The 22,641-nt window shown below is 43.1% G+C and overlaps 2 protein-coding genes across 5 annotated transcripts; one reads left to right on the top strand and one right to left on the bottom strand.

Moving 5' to 3' along the window:
- Positions 1-5,661: 5,661 nt before the first annotated feature.
- On the top strand, positions 5,662-11,759 carry LOC118396741 (zinc finger protein 710-like). Of its 4 annotated transcripts, none has more exons than XM_035791137.2 (5): positions 5,662-5,784; positions 7,721-9,124; positions 10,066-10,257; positions 10,346-10,520; positions 10,942-11,759. In XM_035791137.2, the coding sequence occupies exons 1-5, from the start codon at positions 5,740-5,742 to the stop codon at positions 11,106-11,108; spliced, it is 1,983 nt and encodes a 660-aa protein (XP_035647030.1). In that variant the 5' UTR covers positions 5,662-5,739; the 3' UTR covers positions 11,109-11,759. The 4 variants fall into 4 exon arrangements, with proteins under 4 accessions (XP_035647030.1, XP_035647029.1, XP_035647028.1 ...); XM_035791136.2 differs by having other exon boundaries at positions 7,721-9,205; XM_035791135.2 differs by having other exon boundaries at positions 7,721-9,235; positions 10,945-11,759.
- A 583-nt stretch (positions 11,760-12,342) lies between these two features.
- Positions 12,343-22,183, bottom strand: LOC118396743 (isocitrate dehydrogenase [NADP], mitochondrial). Its single transcript, XM_035791138.1, has 11 exons — positions 22,000-22,183; positions 17,795-17,886; positions 16,482-16,647; positions 16,141-16,301; positions 15,916-16,059; positions 15,418-15,554; positions 14,184-14,335; positions 13,958-14,070; positions 13,541-13,638; positions 13,182-13,274; positions 12,343-12,989 (listed from the first exon to the last, which is right to left on the bottom strand). Exons 1-11 carry the CDS (start codon positions 22,112-22,114, stop codon positions 12,905-12,907), a joined length of 1,356 nt encoding a protein of 451 aa, XP_035647031.1. The 5' UTR covers positions 22,115-22,183; the 3' UTR covers positions 12,343-12,904.
- Between the last annotated feature and the right edge of the window lie 458 nt (positions 22,184-22,641).

Below are 22,641 nucleotides of genomic sequence, written 5' to 3'. Positions count from 1 at the left end.
TTCCTAATATTCTGTCTTTCCATTCACTAGCCCTGTGCAGAATGAGGGGAGTAATCTTTTATCTAGGATTTTGTCTGCCCATCTCTGCATCCTGTCTCTGTGTCTGTGAAAATGATTTGTTAGAAGAATCTAACAGTAGCAACGGTTATCAAAATTAAGGCTTTAAAAACAATTCTAATAGATGCAACAGTTGGGCAACTCCAAACTTTTAGAATTTAAAAAATCAATCAGGAATTGACACATGAAACATTTTACTGGCACAGACAAATATGAATGGAATTCAGGGAAATTCAGGTATTCAATTTATTGTCATAGTTATTTTTTTATGCGCTCATCTATGCATTTTCTAATGGTATCAGGTATTTTTTATATTTTGTGTTCAACTAAAGGAAATGATACGTTCCTAATTTGTATAAAGACACTGGTGTATTTGTATATATGAACACAAATGGGTGGAACAGGGCTACAACCACCACACCGTCCTATCTACTCTACCTGCACTCACCTGAGTTGTCTAGACTGCCTCATTAATTACCTTCTCTTTCTTGTGATGTAAGTGTCGAGATGATATGTTAAATCCCAGACAAAGCTTTAGCGTTGAAGTGTCGAGATGATATGTTAAATCCTAGACAAAGCTTTAGCGTTGAAGTGTCGAGATGATATGTTAAATCCTAGACAAAGCTTTAGCGTTGAAGTGTCGAGATGATATGTTAAATCCTAGACAAAGCTTTAGCGTTGAAGTGTCGAGATGATATGTTAAATCCTAGACAAAGCTTTAGCGTTGAAGTGTCGAGATGATATGTTAAATCCCAGACAAAGCTTTAGCGTTGAAGTGTCGAGATGATATGTTAAATCCCAGACAAAGCTTTAGCGTTGAAGTGTCGAGATGATATGTTAAATCCTAGACAAAGCTTTAGCGTTGAAGTGTCGAGATGATATGTTAAATCCCAGACAAAGCTTTAGCTTTCTTATAGATGCAACGGAAAGACAATGTATTCCATTGAGCCCATTTCAGACATTACTGTGGTGTGTTTGACAGGTCATTACAAACATTTCCGCAGTCGTAAAGTTAACTGGAAAAAATGACCGGCACAAGCAAGAGTATGAAAGGGTCGCAGGAGTAAAATGAAAGCAATCAATCCAGCAAGAATTTGAGTGACAAGTGGATTTTGTGGCCCTCAAACACAGGAAATATATGACTGAAAAAGCCAGATCCTCAGGTGGGCGGGGCATGCTAGTTACTTAAAGTGGGTAAAAAAATACTTCAGAAACCTGTATTGTTCAATCAGTAATGCTGCAGATGTGTGTTTGTTTGCTTCAGTAAGTGGTGTCTGTAAAAGTCATTTACAAGCCAACTTAGCAGAGAGCTGGACAGATGCAGGCAGGGTGGGGAAGCTTTTATACCCATTGCAATATTCCATCTGCGATACTCACATTCAAATTGTGCAATTGTCTGTGCTTATGAAAAAGCCTGCTGTTTTTGGGGGGAGAAGCTTAATTACACTTGCTAATCATGCTTGAGGCACATCATTATATCAATGTGCCATGCAGAGGTGAAGTGAGGCTGGTGTGGCTTTGACTCTGGGCCTGGCTGCTTCCTGATACATGTCTGAGATGGGATGTCAGATAGGCTACTAGGCCACAAACAGCATTAACCCACAGGACTGATCACAAGCCCAGGTTCAAAACTAGAGAGGGAAGTGATTTCTTTGTAAGTTTCTTTTCACGTCGTTGTTTCCCAGGGTGTAGAGAATGTGAGGGGGTTAACTGGAAAGACACTGGTCAGAGACACTCTTTCTCTACCCCACTTGAAATGTGTATATACATTAAGTGTACAAAACATGCTGCTCGTTCCATGACAGACTGACCAGGTGAATCCAGAGGAAAGTTATGATCCCTTATTGGTGTCACTTAAATCCACTTCAATCAGTGTAGATGAAGGGGAGGAGACAGATTAAATAAGGATGTTTAAGCCTTGAGACAATTGAGACATGAATTGTGTATGTGTGCCGTTCCGAGGGTGAATGGGCAAGACAAGCGATTTAAGTGCCTTTGAACGGGGTATGGTACTAGATGCCAGGCGCACCGGTTTGAGTGTGTCAAGAACTGCAACACTGCTGGGTTTTTCACGCTCAACAGTTTCCCGTGTGCATCAATAATGGTTCACCACCCAAAGGACATCTGTGGGAAGCTAACCTTGTGGAGTCCATGCCCCGACAAATTGAGGCTGTTATGAGGGCAAAAGGGGGTGCAACTCAATATTAGGACGTTCCTAATATTGTGTATATCTTGAAGTCTTTAGCTGTTTTTTGCAGATAGTTACTTGTAGGTCTAATGGAGGTGCAGACTCAATGTCCAAAGCTTAGCGTTACCCTGAGCTACCATTAGATCTGATGCCATTCTCCCCACTCTGTCACTATGATGAATGAAGATGTCTCTGAAGCACTGGCTATGTGAGCTCAATACACAAGGGTGTCAGGGGAACATATGGAGAAGGAGGGTGGGGGTGTGTGTGTGTTTGTTTGTGTGTTTTAAAAAAGACACAGAGTAAGATATTTTGTATGTACAATCAATATGTGTCCCACAGCATAATTCCATGTCACTATTAGTAGAAGTCCCTCTTCACAGGATAAGGCTGACCTCTGTCAGCTGAGTCTCTCTCTCTCTCTCTCTCTGAGGAAATGTTATCAAATCTGACTCACTGATATATGATGCTGTTGGATATATTATGGTTCCTCTCTTCCAGATCATAGCATGTAAAGAACCAGTCTGTGAGGAAATGTAAAGAGAAACTTATTACAGTAACTCACACAGACACCCATTTCATAAGTGTGTTGTTTTAGAGCTCCAGGGCGGTGGAGGGAACTGAAAGTGTGTGTTGGTGTCAGTGTGTGCCTGTTCCACTTCCCAGGCGCACACACACACACACACAGTGGAAACACTATTAGTAGCTACACTAGTGATAGCTGGGCCATGGCTCACTTCCCTCTGTTTCTCTCAGTACGGATGCATGTGGAAACCTGTGGAAACACACAGAGCGGTGACATGAGTAGGCTCTCATTATTCATTGTATGTTTCTCTCTCTCTCTATCATATTAGTGCTGGTTTCCAGCAGCAGCCCCAGATGTATAGGCAGATGGGCAACTGGACAGGTTCTGTGTTGTGAAGATGTGGGCCTGGAACGGAGCCAGTGTGTTCCTTCCCCAAACTTTTGTTGTCTCAGTATTTTTCATTTTCCCCATAGGCTAGTTCTGTGTTGTTTAATGTACGTGGCCCTTGTTGTTTCCTCCATGTGGTTTCTTAGTCTTTCAGCCTCTTATCTCTTTGTTTCTTCCCTTGCTCTCCTTCTATTTTCTTTCCCATTCTCTCGACTTCCTGCTATCTCTCCCCCTCACGCACACCCTCACTCAATCTCTCTCTCCCTCGCTCTCACTCCCTATCTTCTTCTCCCCTCGTCTCTCTATCTCTCTCTCATTCTCACAGCATTCCCAACTGCTGATGATTGTTCAAGGTTTTCAAGGTTTGCCCTTTCCTGTTATTTAGGGGAGAATATTATGCTCTATACTATTAGGATTGGCATGTGTTCATATAGTGTGTGTGTGTGTGTGTGTGTGTGTGTGTGTGTGTGTGTGTGTGTGTGTGTGTGTGTGTGTGTGTGTGTGTGTGTGTGTGTGTGTGTGTGTGTGTGTGTGTGTGTGTGTGTGTGTGTGTGTGTGTGTGTGTGTGTGTGTGTGTGTGTGTGTGTGTGTGTGTGTAACAAAGACAAACAGTAAGATACAGTATGTTGTATGTACAGTCAGTACATGTCCCACAGCATAATTCCATGTCACTGCTAGTAGATGTCCCTCCTCACGAGGTAAAGTTGACCCCTGGTAGCTGAGTCTCTCACTGAGGGAATGTTATCAAATCAGACTATCACTGATATATCACTAGTGTGTGTTGTGACAGTAGTACTCTGTCAGGGATATTGATCTGTTGTTTCTGACTTAAAGAGAAGCATGGTCATATAAGCGTACCTGGCTCATTACTAAGATCATCCGGAGTCGGACCACTGACTACCTAAGCACTCAACTATGCACACACTGACTACCTAAGCTCAGCCCGCAGGTACTTTGCCGCACTGTTTCTGAATACAGCCTGAAATAAATCTGGAAGTTCAATAGTTAATGTCTTCCCTTGCTGTTTTTCCTTTTCCTCTCTCTCTCGCTCCCTCCCTCTCTCTCCCTATCTTCTTTCCTTTCTCTTCATTCCCCTCGCTCTCACCCCCCTCGCTCTCCTTCATTCTGCACTCCCCCTCTCTCTCTCTCTCTTGCTGATGGACTCTTCTTTTTATTTTCACACTCCACCATCCCCCTTTTTTCTTATTTTTCTCTTCTTCTTTCCTCTAGCCCTCCCTCCCCCTTCTCTTTCTTTCACTGCATTTTCTTTCAGCCCTCCCTCTCTCTATCTCTCTTCTCCATCCCCACCCCCTCTCGAACACTCCCCCTCCCTCCTCTATTTTCTTTTCTCTTTCATTCTTTCTTTCTCTTTCTTTTACCACATCCTTTCTTATGCTTTGCTCTCCCTCCCCCAGTCTCTCCTATCCCTTCTTCCTCCTTTTTTGCTGCATTCTGTTCTTCCCTCCCCCTCCCCCATCTCTCTTTCCTCTCTCTCTTTTTCTTTCTGTCTCTCTAACCCCCTTCCTCCCTCCTCTCTGTCTCACTCATTCTCCCTCTTTCTACCTTATTCTCTCTCCCCCATGTCTGTCTCACTCCCTCCCTCTCTTTCCTGACTGCTTTTCTCTCCTTTCTCCTCTTTCGTTTGTCACTCATTTTTCTACTGACTGTCAGACATGGTCCACTTAAAACTGTCTCACTTTTAATACATTTAATTTAAGAAATAAAGCCGACAAACTACATGTTCTCTAGAAAGTAAATATTTGTGCATATCTCAGTCACTATTTTTGTGACAGTTAGCCACTGACAGACACACCTACACCCATACTGTGTCTGTGTGTGTGTCTGTGCGCACGCACACACAGAGGAGCAACTGATTAGATGTTATAATTGTTTGTGTGTTGGAGTATGCTTGCAAAAGGAAATGCAAAGTATGAGTGTGATAAGAGAAGCTAGGGTTTCTGTGTGCCTTAAAGACAAATGTGTGTTGAAGGGTCATGCTGAATTGTGTGTGTTGAGAAAGAGAGAGAAAATGTGTGTGCTGTATGTGTGTGTGTGTGTGTGTGTGTGTGTGTGTGTGTGTGTGTGTGTGTGTGTGTGTGTGTGTGTGTGTGTGTGTGTGTGTGTGTGTGTGTGTGTGTGTGTGTGTGTGTGTGTGTGTGTGTGTGTGTGTGTGTGTGTGTGAGTGAGTGAGGGGGGAAAGAGAGAGAGAATGAAAAAGGAGAGGGGGAGAGAGAAAGAGAAGTGAGATGTAGGAAGGAAGGGGTAGGGAGGGAGAGCGAGAAAGAAAGAAATGGGGTGATTGTGTGTGTGTGTGTGTGTGTGTGTGTGTGTGTGTGTGTGTGTGTGTGTGTGTGTGTGTGTGTGTGTGTGTGTGTGTGTGTGTGTGTGTGTGTGTGTGTGTGTGTGTGTGTGTGTGTGTGTGTGTGTGTGTGGAGAGGGGAGGGGGCAGGGGAGGAGGGGCCGGCACAGTCAGTTCTGATAACAGCAACAGTAGGAGGAGGATGAGTCGTGGGACCGCCCCACTCTCCCACAGATATAAATAGGAGCTGGATTTTTTTACTCCACTCAGTTCTCCTGAAGGATGAGATCCCTGAAACACCTCAAACATCACACCAGGAACAATGTGGTGAGTTGTTAGCCTATCCTCTGAGACCGTGATTACAATACTAGTTCAGATAGTGGGGTTGTTTTAAAGGTGGTTACACTGTGTATGTCTAAGTCAAAGGAGATTACTTTTCTACATAGAGTACTGCAGCAATAACATATTTTACAGATAAGACTAGACTACTAACTATTCTCTGTCTCTCACACATTTGCTAGGCTATTGTTAATAATTTGGTTCTCATTGTTTGACATTTTGTCTTAAACCTTACATACAACTTAAAATGAATAACTATGGATTCTTGCAATGACTATTTTGCCTTTCTGTTTCTCTGTTATTTGTCTTTCATTTCTCCTGCCTTTCATTTTGTCGTGTTTTTCTCCTTCCTTCCCCCTCTCTACCTCCCCTCCTTTCTCTCTTTCTCTCACTCACTCACTCTGTCTCTATCTGTCTCTTTCACTCCCCCCATACCCCTCCCTCTCCTTTTCCTTTCTCTCCCTCTTCCCTTCTCTCTCACATGCTCACTCAATCTCTCCCTTCACCTCCCTCCTCTTCCCTCCCTCCCTTCTCTTTCTTTATCTTTCAGCCCCTCCATCTCATTTCTCTCCCTCCCTCCCTCCCGCCACTCCTCCCCCGCCCACATCTCCCTCTCTCTTCCTCCCTCTCCTTCTTTCTCTCTCACACACAGAGACACACACACAAACAGAGAGAGAGAGAGAGATAGATACACACCTCACTCACTCTGTTCCTCTCTCACAAACACACAGTTTGTCCTTGTCTGACTACTTTAAAAGCAGTAATTATAAATGACGTGGTTATCAGGGCATCCAGGTCTACTCAACTCTTTCCTTCTCTCTCTCTCTCTCTCTCTCTCTCTCTCTCTCTCTCTCTCTCTTTTCCCATCTCTCCATCCTCTGTCTCTTTCTTCAGTATTGTATTATGAAAGGTAGCAGCTCATGATGTGTGGTATTGTATGACCTAGACTAAGGTGTAGGCCTATAAAGACACAGGTTTTTCTCATTCATTTTCCCTTCACTTCACCAGGTTTGTAGGAAACAACTGAAAGTATCCGGGTGTCTAGTGACTTGTCATGTATCATAGAGCTGAGGCTTGGTCATGCCAGCATTCAGCTTTCTTCTAGTTCCACTCTGTTTTACCTTTTCAAACATCTAGAGGGCAAACACAATCATTTGTAGCGTGTCATGCTGCATTTCAGTTTAAACCACAACATTACTCTTATGTATAAGTCTTGAATATCGAAAGATTTGAGAGTTCTCCTCTCAATCATATTTCTGTCATGGTTATAACTGAGTTTGTCAGGTGTGCAAGGCAGACAGCTAGGCTTGCTCCTCATGAATGGGACTGGTAGATAGCCCCAACCTTCAACCCAGTGATGATGAATCCAGCATGTTCAGCCTGGCCAGGGCCACTCTGGACTCCACAGGAAGCTCTGTGGACAGGCCACGGAAGTCCACTTCCTGGTTGGACCTGCATCCCATTTCTGTTCCTTATTATTTTAAAGGATGTCAAGGAAGGAAGCGGGGCTCAGGCACAGATCGGCCTTATCTCCTCCATCTAATGTGCTCTACTGGATTCAGAGCCAAGAAGCCCGGTGTTGTCAGAATGACTGTCTCTAGCAGGCTAACACTGTCTGGAAAACATTCTTGTAACAGTGGAGTTGTAGGGAAGGAGGGTTGCATAACAAACAAATGTCAGACCACTTCAGGGATCTTAAGGGCTATCCTTAATCATTATTCCCACCACACACACCTACCATTGATTTCTTAGGAATCCATATTACTTAGAGAGATCTGTTGGTCAGTCCTTGTAGTTAAGCAATATGTGTAAGCAATGTGTCTTATGTTATAAAGCAATCTCACAATGCTGAATACATGTCCTTGTGTGATGTGGGCTGCTGCTGTGTGCTGACCTGATCAGTGCTGTGTGTGTGTTCTGTCAGGAGGAGGAGAGTGGCCGTCTGGTGCGGTGCTACCCCAAGGTGATGGAAGGCCAGGTGGATGCAGGAACACAGACAGAACCCGTGGTGGTGCTGTCTCTAGCCCAGGCTGCTGTCCTGGGCCTCATCTCCCAGAATGAGATCTTTGGAGCCACCATCGCCCCCAATGGCTTCTACATGGGCGAGCCCAGGGAGTATGGCAGGACCCCTCCTCCTCCAGAGGGCATGGAGTATGAGTACGCTGACCAGCTGATTGGGGCCAACGGGGACTACCTGGCTGAGCCTGTAGGTGATTCGGAGCCCCACAGGAATGAGAGGAGGCGCCCCGGGCCCAGAGGGAGAACCAGGGGGCCCAGGAATGAAGGAGGAGCGCCAGGGGAGCATCACAAAGTCCCCAGCGTACAGACTCAGGTCAAAGGGGAGAGGGGAGAGTCTGAAACCCCTCCGTCCTGCATCCATATGGCAAAGAGCCCTAGCAGCCCAGGCAAGATGGAGGAGCCAGCCACTCACAGAGGGCCTCTGAAGGAGGAGCAGAGCTGTGGTAACTGTGCTGTGTGTGTGAAAGAGACGTCCAGTCAGACCAAGACAGACACTCGGCCAGAGGAGAGGAGAGGGAGAGGAGGAGAGGGGCAAGAAGAGGAGTTAGCTGAGGAGGACGGAGTGTTGAACCTCAAGACTGGAGGAGATAGGGGAGACAGTCCCAATCCCATCATGAACCACTACTTTGAGTCCAGCGAGGTGGCCTATGAGTCTGCTGACGTGGCCGGGGGGGACTATGACGAGAGCAGCCAGGGCATGCTGTGGGCTGCAGACGCCGAGGGGATAGCCAGGCGCATGCAGATCGACCGGCTGGACATCAACGTCCAGATAGATGAGTCCTACTGCGTGGATGTGGGAGAGGGCCTGAAGAGATGGAAGTGCCGCATGTGTGAGAAGTCTTATACCTCCAAGTACAACCTGGTCACCCACATCCTGGGCCACAACGGCATCAAGCCCCACGAGTGCCTGCACTGTGGCAAGCTGTTCAAGCAGCCCAGCCACCTCCAGACCCACCTGCTCACCCACCAGGGCACCCGGCCACACAAGTGCACCGTGTGTAAGAAGGCCTTCACCCAGACCAGCCACCTGAAGAGGCACATGCTGCAGCACTCCGACATCAAGCCTTACAGTTGCCGCTTCTGTGGGCGAGGCTTCGCCTATCCCAGTGAGCTCCGGTCCCACGAGAACAAGCATGAGAATGGCCACTGCCACTTGTGTTCCCAGTGTGGTATGGAGTTCCCCACCCACGCCCACCTGAAGCGCCACCAGACCAGCCACCAGGGCCCCACCACTTACCAGTGTACCGAGTGCAACAAGTCCTTTGCCTACCGCAGCCAGCTGCAGAACCACCTCATGAAGCACCAGAACGTAAGGCCCTACGTATGCCCCGAGTGTGGCATGGAGTTTGTCCAGATCCATCACCTCAAGCAGCATGCCCTCACTCATAAGGTACTAATACCGCAAGCCTTCGCTGACCAGGTACTGAAACTCCACTGACTTTTGATGGTCCATATATTCCACTATGCTCTAAGTCATCAAGTAGTCTGCTTCTAATGAATCACATACCCTTTGATTAATGTGATAAACACTAAGATAAGAGCAGTAGTGTGTTGCTTAATATTCCCATAAATTCAGAGGTAAATGGGGTTAGGTGAACTCAGAGGTATATATCAAAATATCTAAAGGCTGTTATTCCTATTGCCCCAACCAGTTGCAGTGTAAACATAACCTTCAAAGTGCTTGGTTCATTGTATTTGGCCTGACCTCTTCCTGTATGTGCTTTGTGCTGTGAGGTGTGTCATACCAACTCATACCTTTTTTATGCTCTGATCTCTACCATGATTCATCCTAGACCTAGAGCCTCGCACTTAGTAATTATGGTGTCACATTAACAAAGTATTTACTCAAATATTGGCTTACAAGTACTGTTATGAATAATTACACTTATTTTTAGTGTTCATCAAAATCTAGGCGTATCCAAACATTCATGTTAATGTTGTAATGCGCTTTCCAATACTAAACATGCACCTTTCCATATTGTGAGAGCATCACAGGCTCAGAGCCAACACTTGGTGGAGCTAATGTGTATGCATCAAGTTGCGGCCATTAAGCAAGGAATTCACGTCTACCGTACAGCAATTACACATTGCTCTGACCTATGATTTCTCTGTGTTTGTGTGTGTATGCTTCTCTATAATAACAACCAATATTTATGTTAATTTCAATGTCTCTGTGAAACCATAGCATGCTGTTCATCAACAAGAAAATGATCTAATTAATTAAATTGCCAACCCTCGTTATTTTCCCAGGGTATGAAAGAATTCAAATGTGAGGTGTGTGCCCGGGAGTTCACCCTCTCTGCTAACCTCAAGAGACACATGCTGATCCACGCCAGCATCAGGCCCTTCCAGTGTCACGTCTGCTTCAAGACCTTCATCCAGAAACAGACCCTCAAAACACACATGATCGTCCACCTGCCTGTCAAACCTTTCAAGTGCAAGGTAAGAGGAGTAGGTCTCAATAGACAGCATGGGTTGAGTTCCACAGTTCCAAGAGTGTTGAGAGTATTGTTATTCTATTGTGTTCCAGGTGTGTGGCAAATCTTTCAACAGAATGTACAACCTCCTGGGCCACATGCACCTCCACGCTGGCAGCAAGCCCTTCAAGTGTCCTTACTGCTCCAGCAAGTTCAACCTGAAGGGCAATCTGAGCCGACACATGAAGGTCAAACACGGCGTCCTGGATGCTTCACCAGACGGACGAGGTGACTACCATCCATCAGTTTGTACCTTATGTCAGTTATGCACCTGATGGCAGTTATGATTTGGTCATGAATTAATGCAATACCATGTAAAAAAAAAAAAAAAATATGTTTACATAATGTTAATTTCTCAGATACACTTGAAATTTCAATGGGCGTCATGTTGCGTTGTCAGTCAGTCTGCCCTTAATGCCTAATGCACTTTGACTCAGCATGTACTGTAATCTACTGGCCAAGTCTTATGGTGCTTTTCTGCCGCTCTTCTCCCTCTGTGTTTTGTAAATATAGAAGTTCTTGTATTAGACATTCCTGTCTCTATCAGTGGAGAGTGATAGGGAGGCTGTCTTCTGAGGCTGGGAGTTGCTGTGTGTGTGAGAGAGAGAGGACAAGATGGGCTCATGAGTGTGTCTGTGCATTTTCTCAGAAGCCCCCCCTGACATAGAGAACCAGGAGGACTACAATGAAGAGAACCTTGAATTCAGCGAACGAGAGAACCTGGCCAGTATCAACACACCAGACATCGCTAAACTGTCTGAATTGGAGTATTATAGCAGCTACACCAAGGGTGCAGGGCGCTACAACACAGCATGAATGATGACAAAAGACCCCATATTGAGTAGAAGTGTAAACTAAAAGGGAGGTAGTGCCGCTAGCAGTTTAAAGTGGTGGAATCTGCCCATTCATATGCACTGGAATCTCTGTTTTCTTGCTCTGATATTCATTGGGAGTGAGAGAGGTCATTTGGGATTGTACATTTCTCATCGGCATCTTGTTTTGTATTGAAACGTGACTTCACCTCTAGGTGCCACAATATTGTGATTGATGTGTTCACGTGAAAAAGGTCATATCTGAAAATAAATAATCTAACCTCCTGGGAGAGTCCTACTCAACATACATCCCCAGGGGTAGCCTAACTCTGTAAGCACTTTTTAGGGAAACAAATATGTGATAGTGAAATGCACTTACTCAGACAATCCCCAGCAAGTGTGCGGATAAGTCAGAATACAGCTGAGTATTATTGCTTTTACTAACATGTCTAGAAATGCATACAGGCCTGTCAAATGTGTTCTGTTCATGTCCCTTACCAAAGCTGATACCATTCAACAGTTCATGTGAACCAACCATTTATTTTTTTCTACTTCCCAGGTTAACATTTTATACTGTGAGTAGTTTCAACTACAGTTCTAGGATTTTAATTTCATTGTTATATTTGCAATGTGCAGAAATAAATCGTTCGCCCAGTGTCAGACTCCGCTAATATTGCTCATGCCATCAATTTATAGCCCCATGTGACCAGCTTGATTTGAAGTTCTTGCATTGTCACTTTTGTCCCCAGTCAAATAATTGTATTGATGGAGACCACATCTTAGTGCGCTAAAAGCAAAATAAATTATATTGCCCCTCCAATGTAGTCACCATTTTACCAAAGAATCGGACCAATTCTGGGGTATATTGCTAAACACAATAGCAGTCTAGTGACACCCCTTTTCTGCGTTGTAGAGCTTGATTTCATGTTGCCCAATAGACTTTGGGCTTTATCCTCACCATATATATTTTAAAAGATTACCATGAAGACACTAGTGCAGTTTCATTTTTCATGATACGTCACAATTTATGCCCCATGCAAGCCTTTATGGGACAGATCTCAAAAGCAAATGCAGCCCCTGCATACGCATGGTGGTTTTGGTTCAGGGCGGAGTCTCAACAGGAACGGTCCTAAAACTTGACAGAAATGAAGTGCCCTGGAGTGTGCTATCCATCATGCTGCACACTGGTCTAAAGTGATGAATGACAACTCCCAACATGACAGGGCCACAGACCCAGCTGAAAATTTGGGAAATTCACCATTTTATTCCCTGCTTAATTTTACAGACATCACCTGCATCACCTTAATAAACAAAATGCAAATTTGCAAGAACTATTTAGAGGGGGGAAAAAATATCTGGAACTTGAATGGCTTTCTGTGTTACACATTGGTGTGGAAATATCCTGTTGCTAGAACTATGTAAAATGTGTGCCAGACAATACTGTAAAATAATAAATTTATTTACCTTTAAACTCAGTGTGCTCCTTTTATCATAGAATATTAAAATGAGGCAGAACACAAGCATAGGATCAAACAAGATGTATTAGCAAATATTCTTGACATGGCCTTCATGTTGCTTCGAAGGCATAATACAGTATCGGAATATAGTACTTCATTACAAAAATAGAACCCTGGAAATAGGGACAGGAGTGCTATATGGAACAGATCAACAGTACAATCTGACACACTACATATTACTTCTTTCTTCAGACAATATGCATGTGGCCATCTGACCGAAGTTAACAATTAGGTACAAAAACAGGACAATGTCACTTTCAGGCTAGCTGCACTCTTCAGTCCTTCACTTGCCCAGGGCTCTGTCCAGGTTATTCTTGATGGCGTCCAGGAAGTCCTCAGTGTTGACGTAGTGTTCATTCAGCTTGCATCTGCAACGAAAGAACACAAGTTACTCAGTCAAGGCCCTGTCCCTGAGAGAGTCATGCACACTTCAATAACAGGTCAAAATCTAATAATTTTCTCCCCCCTGATTATAATACAAAAACATGAAAATGATCCATGCATTAATTAACATGTTAGTCAGATCAATAATTTAGTAAATGCAATAGTAAGGAGCTAACTTGGAAAGGCCGTGAATGCAGCCAGCGAGGTCCTTAGTCATAACGCCACTCTCAACGGTCTCCACACACACCCGCTCCAGAGTCAGAGCGAACCTGCAGGTCAAACAGACAAGATTTCAGTAATAGTCACAACAGCTGACCTGTGAATCTAAAACACTGCCATTTGGCCTGGCAAACACTAATGGAATAGGACAGTGGGACTTTTACAGCACAACTGCTTGTTGTATGATAATTAATTCCCTTCATGGTACAGTATATGAAGACTTAAGTTAAAGCCAAATGTGATCATTAAATGATCATATCTAGTGACAATCTGTTAAAAATAATAATTTAAAAGACTAGCTCAATTAATTTCTTACTTGATCAGGTCAGGGTTGCCATCAAGTTTACCCCGGTGCTCAAGCCCTCTGGTCCAAGCAAAGATGCTGGCAATGGGGTTGGTGCTTGTTGGGTTTCCCTAAAGGTGGACAAAGGTCACAGTTTAACCATGGAAATCCCGATACTTTACTGATAATGTAAAAGCAGGTGCAAAATAGGGCTACAACAATCCCATGGTGATGGATCATTTCTTTCAGCCTATGAAGTCATTTTGGCAGCATATTTCCCACCACAAGACGGCACTGTTCATACACAAATCAACCAGGCAGACATTAAAACAGAGACACTAATTTGACTCCTCCCATACCACTGTTGGTATGGGAGGCCATGATTTATGATTTATGCTTCAATATGGACCTAGGGTTGTAATGGAGGCGGTTAGTACTAGACTGACTAACCTTTTGGTGCTCGCGGTAGTGCCTGGTAACTGTGCCATGGGCTGCCTCTGCCTCAATGGTCTTGCCATCGGGACACACCAGCACTGACGTCATCAGACCCAGAGAGCCGAAACCTGTGGAGAACCCATACAGTATGTCAGTCACCCATAGTCAAACCTGTTACAAGGATTATTTTCATCCAAACTCATTTAATTTGAAGTGAGGTGTACATTTCCTAATCCCTCACCCTGAGCCAGGATGTCAGACTGTACGTCTCCATCGTAGTTCTTGCAGGCCCACACGAAGGCACCATCAGACTTCAGCACCTGGGCAACCATGTCATCAATGAGCCTGTGCTCGTACCAGATCTTCAGCTTGTCAAACTCTGGTTTGTAATTCCTATGGACACAAACAATATGGTAGTGAGTGCAGCAGGGGTGTGAAAGTTTATACGACATTGGGATCAATAACATTTAGAACAATCCCTAACTGAAACATTATATATATTTTTTTTATTATAGTCACAGTGCAGTTATCACAAAACTACCACTAACAGACACCAATATATATTTTACAAATACCTTAGGCAACAATGCTATAACATTAGGAGATATGAATCTTTCGAATTATTTGACACAGATATAAAGTGAAGTGACAGGAGCAAAGTCCTGTATGGCAATATTTTGAGACGTTAAGAGGTGATGAAATGCAAACTTTGTGATGCGGAACTGAGCTACAGTTGCAGTACAGGTGCAGTGCTGAAAGGGACAACCCAACCAGTTCCTGGTAGCAGTACGATAAGAGACAGCGAGAAAATCACAGCGCGGATTACAGAAATTATTGCAGTTAATATGCAGCCATTGTCAATGGTAGAGGATGTCGACTTCAATACTCTTAACGGCATATCCAAAACAAGACTACAAATGCCATGTCTAAAAACCGTGATGGCCCTGATGGAGAAATTGTACAATGATTGCTCTGCAAATACAAGTAGGGTTTTCATTCGTTACCACTGCCACAAAGTCAAAACTCTCAATTGTAAAAATTTATGAAAAATGTCTCCCTTTTTAGTCTTAATTTAAAGGTTAGGCATAAGGTTAGCAGTGTAGTTGAGGTTAGGATTAAAATCACGTTAAGAAGAGAAATAGATCGGCTTTATGACTTTGGTACCAAGTGACGACCAGTATGTAGGTAGCCAGGACTGCGGTAGAGTGAAGTGCATTGCCTCCCCCCTAGCGGTCATACACAGAACCATATCTGAATTGTGAATTCGCTTCATTTTATGAAATAACAAGGTTTAAAACTATTTTTTTAAAGTGCAGTATAAACGTTTAGAGAAATTGTACATTTCTCACAAACCTAGAGTGCAGTGCATTACACAATATAAACTATGCGAGGAACCCCATGAAACAGGAAGAAACAACCAATATTTTACTCCATAACCGGTTAAGGCTAAAGAAGTCATAAAAATAAATACTAACGCCTGGTAGATTTCCTCAAAGATGTCCTTGAATCTACCATCGTAGGCTTTGAGAATGGTGTTCTTGGTACTCAGGTAGAGGGGCCACTTCTTGCCAATGGCGTACTGAAAGCAGCTGTGCGCAAAGCCTGAAATAGACTGTGGTAGAATAGAAAGAGAACATGGGTCACCCCAAGTGTAGGTCATAAGCAGTAGTACAGAGGTTAACATCCTTCTGGCTATTAACCCCCCCGATTAGTCCGCACTTCACACTTCTATTTCCACTAGACAAGTTTGAAAGTCTACCACATGACCTCTGATATTGTCAAATCAAACACTCCTCCTCTTGATGGTAAACAAACATGGTAAGGCATGTTTACAGGAGGTGAACTCACTCCATGCACTACCACTTGAATCTCATAGGAAGAAAAACCTAGGACAAAATAATGTCAGCATTTATTTATTTTGTAAAGAAATAAAGTAAAGTAATCTTAAGAAGTGAATGACGTGCTGAACTCGCCTCATCTGTGTTGTACATGCCCATTCCACAGCCACCTCCAGGAAACTTGTAGACCTCCCACTCCTGGCCTTTGCTCCCATCAGTAGGGGAGAAGACCATCTTGAACGTGCCTGGCTGGCTGATAACAAAGTCTGTAGCTCTGTACTGTAAAAACAATGGATAGGTTACAATCACATATACTGAAGACAAAAATAATACAATTTCTTTCATTTAGAAGGAACTTACCTGGTCACCAAAGGCATGTCTGCCAATGGTGATGGGCTGTGTCCAACCTGGAACAAGCCTGGGAATGTTCTTGCAGATGATTGGCTCACGGAAGACTGTGCCACCTAGGATGTTCCTGATGGTTCCGTTGGGGCTCTTCCACATCTTCTTCAGTTTGAACTCTGATGGAAAACCAGTTCTCATATAACAGCAATATGGCAACATTGAAACCATCAACCGTAGGTTTCCATGAGTGAAAAATAAATAAATATGTAACGCATTGTGTGAAGTTGAGTGACCCTTGGGGGAAGGGTGGGTGGGGGGGGCATTTGAAGAAGGGATGCTAAATGCTATTCAAATACCTTCTACTCTTTGTTCATCGGGAGTGATTGTGGCACATTTAACAGCGACATGGTACTTCTGGGTGGCGATGGCAGAGTCGATGGTGACCTGGTCATCAGTCTGATCACGGTATGGCAGACCCAGGTCGTAGTACTTCAGCTCCACATCCACGTTGGAGAGGATAAGCTGGAGGAGTAGAACATTGACAGAGGAATCAGAACTCAAACTATGTCCAGCTGCAGGCTGTCACAGACAAAGAAAGTTGACCTTACGTATAAACAGAAAGGAAGAAGCAAAGCGAAAGGATTTACAGCACCCATAATCTGTCCAGGTGAGAGTCCGAGGTTTGTGAAAAAGTGCTGAATCATGTGAGGCATATCTGATAAAATAGAAGTTGTAATGTTTAGGCTGTTACAAATGTACGGATCCAAGTGGATGCACGTGGCATTCCGGCAACTGAGAAAAACAACTTAGTTGTGCCAGTCACGCATATCTGGCCTCATTGCTAGAATGGTCCCATCGGACATGGAGGAAATTTATTTCCATTGTTGGAGCAGTCACTTGACCATCTTGTCAATATAATAGATCTTTGGTATAATCTATTCAGAGGACAAGAGGATTCCAGACATTGTTTCAACAGTGAGCTATGATTGATGGTATGGATGTGCTTTAATCAATGTCCACAACACAGTCCAAGCACATAAGGATCAAAATAACAGTAAGATTGTCAATTCAATACTGACATGAAATCTTTAAAAAACACAATGAATGCCATTTAGATACCACTCATTGTTTTTTTTAAATTTAACTAGGCAAGTCAGTTAAGAACAAATTCTTACTTACAATGAGTGCCTACCAAAAGGCCTCCTGCGGGGGCTTGGATAAAAATAAATAAAAACATCACGACAAGAGACACCGCAATACTACATAAAGAGAGACCTAAGACAACATAGCATGGAAGCAACACATGGTAGATATAATAATTGTATCCTCATTTGTGTGGTGTGATCCCATATTGTTTTACGTGGAACAATATGCATTAAACATGTTTAGTCAGAAAACGGGTCATGTTTTTCTTCCATTAATATTTATGTTCAGACTAATCCAACACACCATCTGCTATCTCCAGGAGGCGAGCAGCCAATGCAAGAGAAACCTTACAACGAAAAACACAGCATACAGGCAATCTCCCAGCACTCAGACACAAACACTCTCAATCTGTGGGTCAGTCAGTTGTGTAAAAATAGACTAGTCAGAGAGCAATCCTCCCCTGGGTCTGACAGACACCACCTTGTCATCCCTCTACCCTCCTCCAATGGTCCCAGTTCAGCACCTTCTCTTTGATGAACTCCCAGATGATCCTGGTCATCTCATCTCCGTCCATTTCCACCACAGGCTGGGACACCTTGATACGTTTGTCCCCATCTGTCCAAAATAGAAGAGTGCATTAATGGAAACTGGCAGCCTTTGTCCCAATCTTGACCTACACCTAGTAGTGAGGAGCACCAATGTTGGCCTAGTTTAAATACAAAAACTGCACAGCAACCAGTCGGTCATTCTAGGTCATTACCATACACACAAAATGTATTATTATAATTTTTTTTTTATGATAACGTCATTTGACTGCAACATGCCCACCCAAAAACCAATGACAACCAATATTACAATATGCACTGGAATATTTTCTTTGAAAGTCGGAATATTCTAAAAGTCTCAGAAAAGATTTCATGAACAGACTCATGCTGCTTGGGAGGGTTCTAGAAACAGTTGGTTCTCAATTAGGAGAGTTGTGAGATCAAAGTCACCTCATCCTACAAGACACTGCACTGTAATTTGCACTTCATGGTTTCATATCTCCATGAACAGTTAGATATTCAGCTCTCTTAATGCCCATAACTAAAGAATGTTGACAGCGAGACATTTCTATTTTCCTTCATCTGTAGCTGCAATGCATCATGCCCTCGGATTCACCCAGACAAGTAGTCCAATTATCTAATAGAAAACAAGGCTCTGCTCCCACACGACTCTGCCTTTTAAAAAGGCCCTGGCAGAAGGCAGGCCCTCCTCGCCCACTCTTCCAGATAGACCATGCAGTGGATAGGGAGTGGAAAGGGGGAGGTGCAGGGAATCAAGTGACTTTCTGATGTTCCTGCCAAGTCTATGTTTCTACTGCTCCCCAGGACATCCAAGAAGTGTAAAGAAACAAAATGGCGGTATTCAGTAGAATGATCAAATAAGACCGCCACATGGACCTATGCTGTATGACAACCTTTATATTAAGTATACACAACATGTGACCTTTAGTGCAACTATGCATCTCTCAAAACAGCCTACCGGTACTCCAGGAGCTTTGTTGGACATTCACAAACCCTCTCAACAAGGAGTAAAATAAGGCCCATAACTTCGCTTACTCATCTCTGCCGCAAGTCTTCATTTAGGTCTCCATTCCTTGGCCATGACCCAATAAAGATGTTCGACAGTAGTCGGACACAGTAAAAGGGAGATTGGGTTATCTAGTTTACTGCATGCAATCAAAGGAAGACTCATTCAGTCATACAGGACTTAATCCTTTGAGAGTCAATAGTTGACGTGCCATCACAACTGGCAATAATTAGACCATCCTTCACTTTTGAATACTGTAGAGAACATTTAGCAGAAATCAGATGTGTTTTGAGCAAAAATGTTGCCAGGTGTAAAAAGCTTACGGACACTGGGGTGAACTCTGAATGAAAGATTCATCACCCCCCCTCCAAACATTTGTAAAAAAAAAAAAGCTAAATCTGCAATACTCTCGTAATGTAAGATGTGAAAGGAAAAGTTCAGAACGTGATCCGCAATGACAACTTGCCAGAGAAGAAGCAGGTGAGATGAAATTGTTTACCCAGAATGTGTACTCGTGCAGGAGCGATGACTACTATACTGAACATAAATATAAAAAATAAATTGTAAAGTGTTGGTCATGTTTCATGAGCTGAATAAAAGATCCAATATTTTCCATAGGCAAAAAAAGCTTCTCATTTTGCACACAAATTTCTTTACATACATGTTAGTGACCATTTCTCCTTCGCCAAGATAATCCATCCACATGACAGGTGTGGCATATCAAGAAGCGGATTAAACAGATTGATCATTACACAGGTCCTGGGTCAATAAAAGGCCACTAAAATGTGCAGTTGTCGCGTCTCAAGTTGAGGGAGTGTGCAATTGGAATGCTGACTGCAGGAATGGCCACCAGAGCTGTTGAAAGATGTTAATTTCTCTACCATATGCCACCTCCGTTTTAGAGAATTTGACAGTATGTCCACCAGCCTCACAACCGTAGACAACGTGTAGCCACACCAGCCTAGGACCGCCACATCCAGCTTTTAAGCTTTCACAAAACATGTTTATACATTAGTCATTAACGTATGCAACATATCAGTAGGCCAACAGGGACACATGAGCAAACAGTCACTTGCAACTGGAGGGCTTATCTGAAAGATAGGCCTGTATCACACAAGACAAGCTTTCATATCCATATGACATACACCTATTAGAGTAGTCAAGGACAATGCAAACCAAAATATCTACATGCGCTTAACTCTTGAAGGTCAGATCATGCTATGCTATGCTATGCAGGCTATGCTTATTCTGCTAACTAAAATCTCAGTCAAGTGTGTTTAAGGTTATTTTTTTAAACATACATAAGGTCTAGGCTACATTTCAGGTCAGCCATTTAAAACAGAACTCGGCTACTCTTCAAGAAGCATGAGATGAGCAAATTAAAGTAGTAATTTGTTTCTGCATACGCATTGAACGAAGTGTGTTTGTGTATGGTACAAACAGACGACCAAAACATTTGTTGGTTATAATGTGGATTTATATAACTCCATTTTCTGTATATCACTACCTTTTAATTATGTTATACCAAATAAAATGACAAAAGTAGACTAAATGTACCATACCCATTCATGCCTGTATTTAAAAATGATTCCACTCAGCAAAATTTAAAGCTCCAGCTACACACAATAAAATGCTCCTGGCAGACAAAGTCCATCTTGTGACTGTAATAATAAAAACTGAACAGATTGCCAATACCTTTATGAACATGTCAATTGACTCAAAGCAATACAAACTCAGACTAATGATGTTTTTGGTTGAGAAAAGGTCAAATGTCACACCAAAACCATCCACCATAGTTTGAAAGTTTCCATCCATGATCATTGTAATACTTTAACAGAAGTGTTGCCTGTGATTGCTTTAAATCAGACCGATCTTTTTACATCTGTCCTTACAACCACAGCAAGGGTATGACTGGATGGATAGTGGGTTGTTTTAACAGGACCAAGGCCTTTAATCTATCCAGAGCCCCTTCGTTGGAGTCAATCCTCACAAAACCCCATTCTAGACAAACATCACTGGCAGCAAGCTAGGTCACTTCTTCCAACACATAAATATCAGGATTAGGATTCAGAGACAACGGAGTGTAAAGCCTACATGTGTGCAGATAGAAGGGGGAACAAGCTACCCTTCAACTGACCTGCTACTTTATACCGTGCTTCAAAGTCAAAGAATAGAAGTGGCAGGGCATTACAGCTAGCTACTAACAAAATAATACTATCTTAAATACCATTCATATTTTGGACTTTCTAATTTGAAAGTAAATCTGGAAGGTTATAGGGCATCTGTAAAGTTATTAGGGAGGTCAAGATTGGAAAAAAAAATGTATCAGTGCCCGTCAAACACATTTCTTGATAGACTCCAAAGTTGCGACATGGTTCAGTTATGCTGCTGGTTGGACGTAACACTTGGCAACCATTTCTCTGTTGCAGAGCCCTGTCCCACAATAGGTTAACCTTGGTAAAGGTTTCTTAGCAAAAAAAAAAAGTGGCTAGAGCCAAACAATGGAGGTGTAAACATAGACAGTTATTAAAATGTATTGTATTAATGTATATTCCTTATTTCATACTGACACTATACATTTTTCCCACACCTAAAACAAATGAATTCACAAACGTTGCCCGCATGATAAATGGTAATGGTCAGATTTGATATTTCAATATTTAGAATATGCTAATATCGATAACTTTCTTTAGCCTAATTCATTGTGATGCACTCTACTTTAGGCCAAAGGTGAAATGCATTTTTTATTTTATAGACAACAAAGTGACAGACAAATCTCCCTCGACCCTCTTCCCCTCGCTACCGGTTTCTAGGTCAGGCAGATGACTCGCCTTGTAAACAAGTCAATTTTATGCACTGACAGCTAACGTTAGCCATTAACCGAGCAAATGTTGTACTATGTGCATTCGTGGAATAAATTGGCTAATTGAAGAATGTTTCATATTAGTAGTAAGTGACTTACCCATCAACCAAAATAAACAAACATCTAAAACTGGCCAAATGGGGCGCAAGAGAGAGTTACCATAGCGAGCTAAAGTAACGGCGAGAAAGCTACACTGGACAGGCTAATGTGTGCCTTATAAAAGTAATTTCTGTATGATTCTGTAAAATATCATGTAACTATGACAAATGGCCACTATTTGGCTCAAAACTCACAATTCCTCTGTTGCAAACTCCGGGAGGTTGCAGCTGGCGCGAGCACAGCGGGGTTTTTGGAGAGAGTGGTCGCCGACCTAGAGAGAGAGCGGAGGACCTTCAAGTATCCAGCCATTATTTGCCCAAACTACTTGCAGCTAAGTGAAACTCCGAGCAAAGAAGGGCCGAAATTAACCCCCGCTCACTGCAATATAATCAGCGCCTCCCCACCCACGCTTGACGTTTACGTAACACAGTCAAAGACAATAGAGGAGGGAGGGACTTCTAAGTAACCGTCCCAATCCGCATTGGGTATTTATGATTTTCATTCTGCGCCAACCCAATCTGAGAGGAGAGGTATAGTCTGGGAGACTGGGTTGTCTGCACAGCCATCCGTTCTGCTGTCTAGTCACAAATTGTGCACTGGGCCTTTACCAGTCCTGTATTAGCCTTTGATATAAAAAGTACACTGAAAGCATTTACAATCCCGATTAAAATGCTAGAGCTCCATTTGTCAATTTTTGGCTCTAGGACCATGCAAAGCATTGCTCGGAGAGCAGATGCTAGCCTTTTCCGTCTCTTTTAGAAAGCAGATGGCAGACTGCCAGTTGCTTCACCAGTCAGCTGTTAAGGCAGTGCCCTATTTGCTTTGAATTTGAATTT

The sequence above is a fragment of the Oncorhynchus keta genome, chromosome 17 (assembly GCF_023373465.1).
Source record: "Oncorhynchus keta strain PuntledgeMale-10-30-2019 chromosome 17, Oket_V2, whole genome shotgun sequence".
NCBI lineage: Eukaryota > Metazoa > Chordata > Actinopteri > Salmoniformes > Salmonidae > Oncorhynchus > Oncorhynchus keta.
This window is presented reverse-complemented; position numbering and strand designations above follow the sequence as displayed.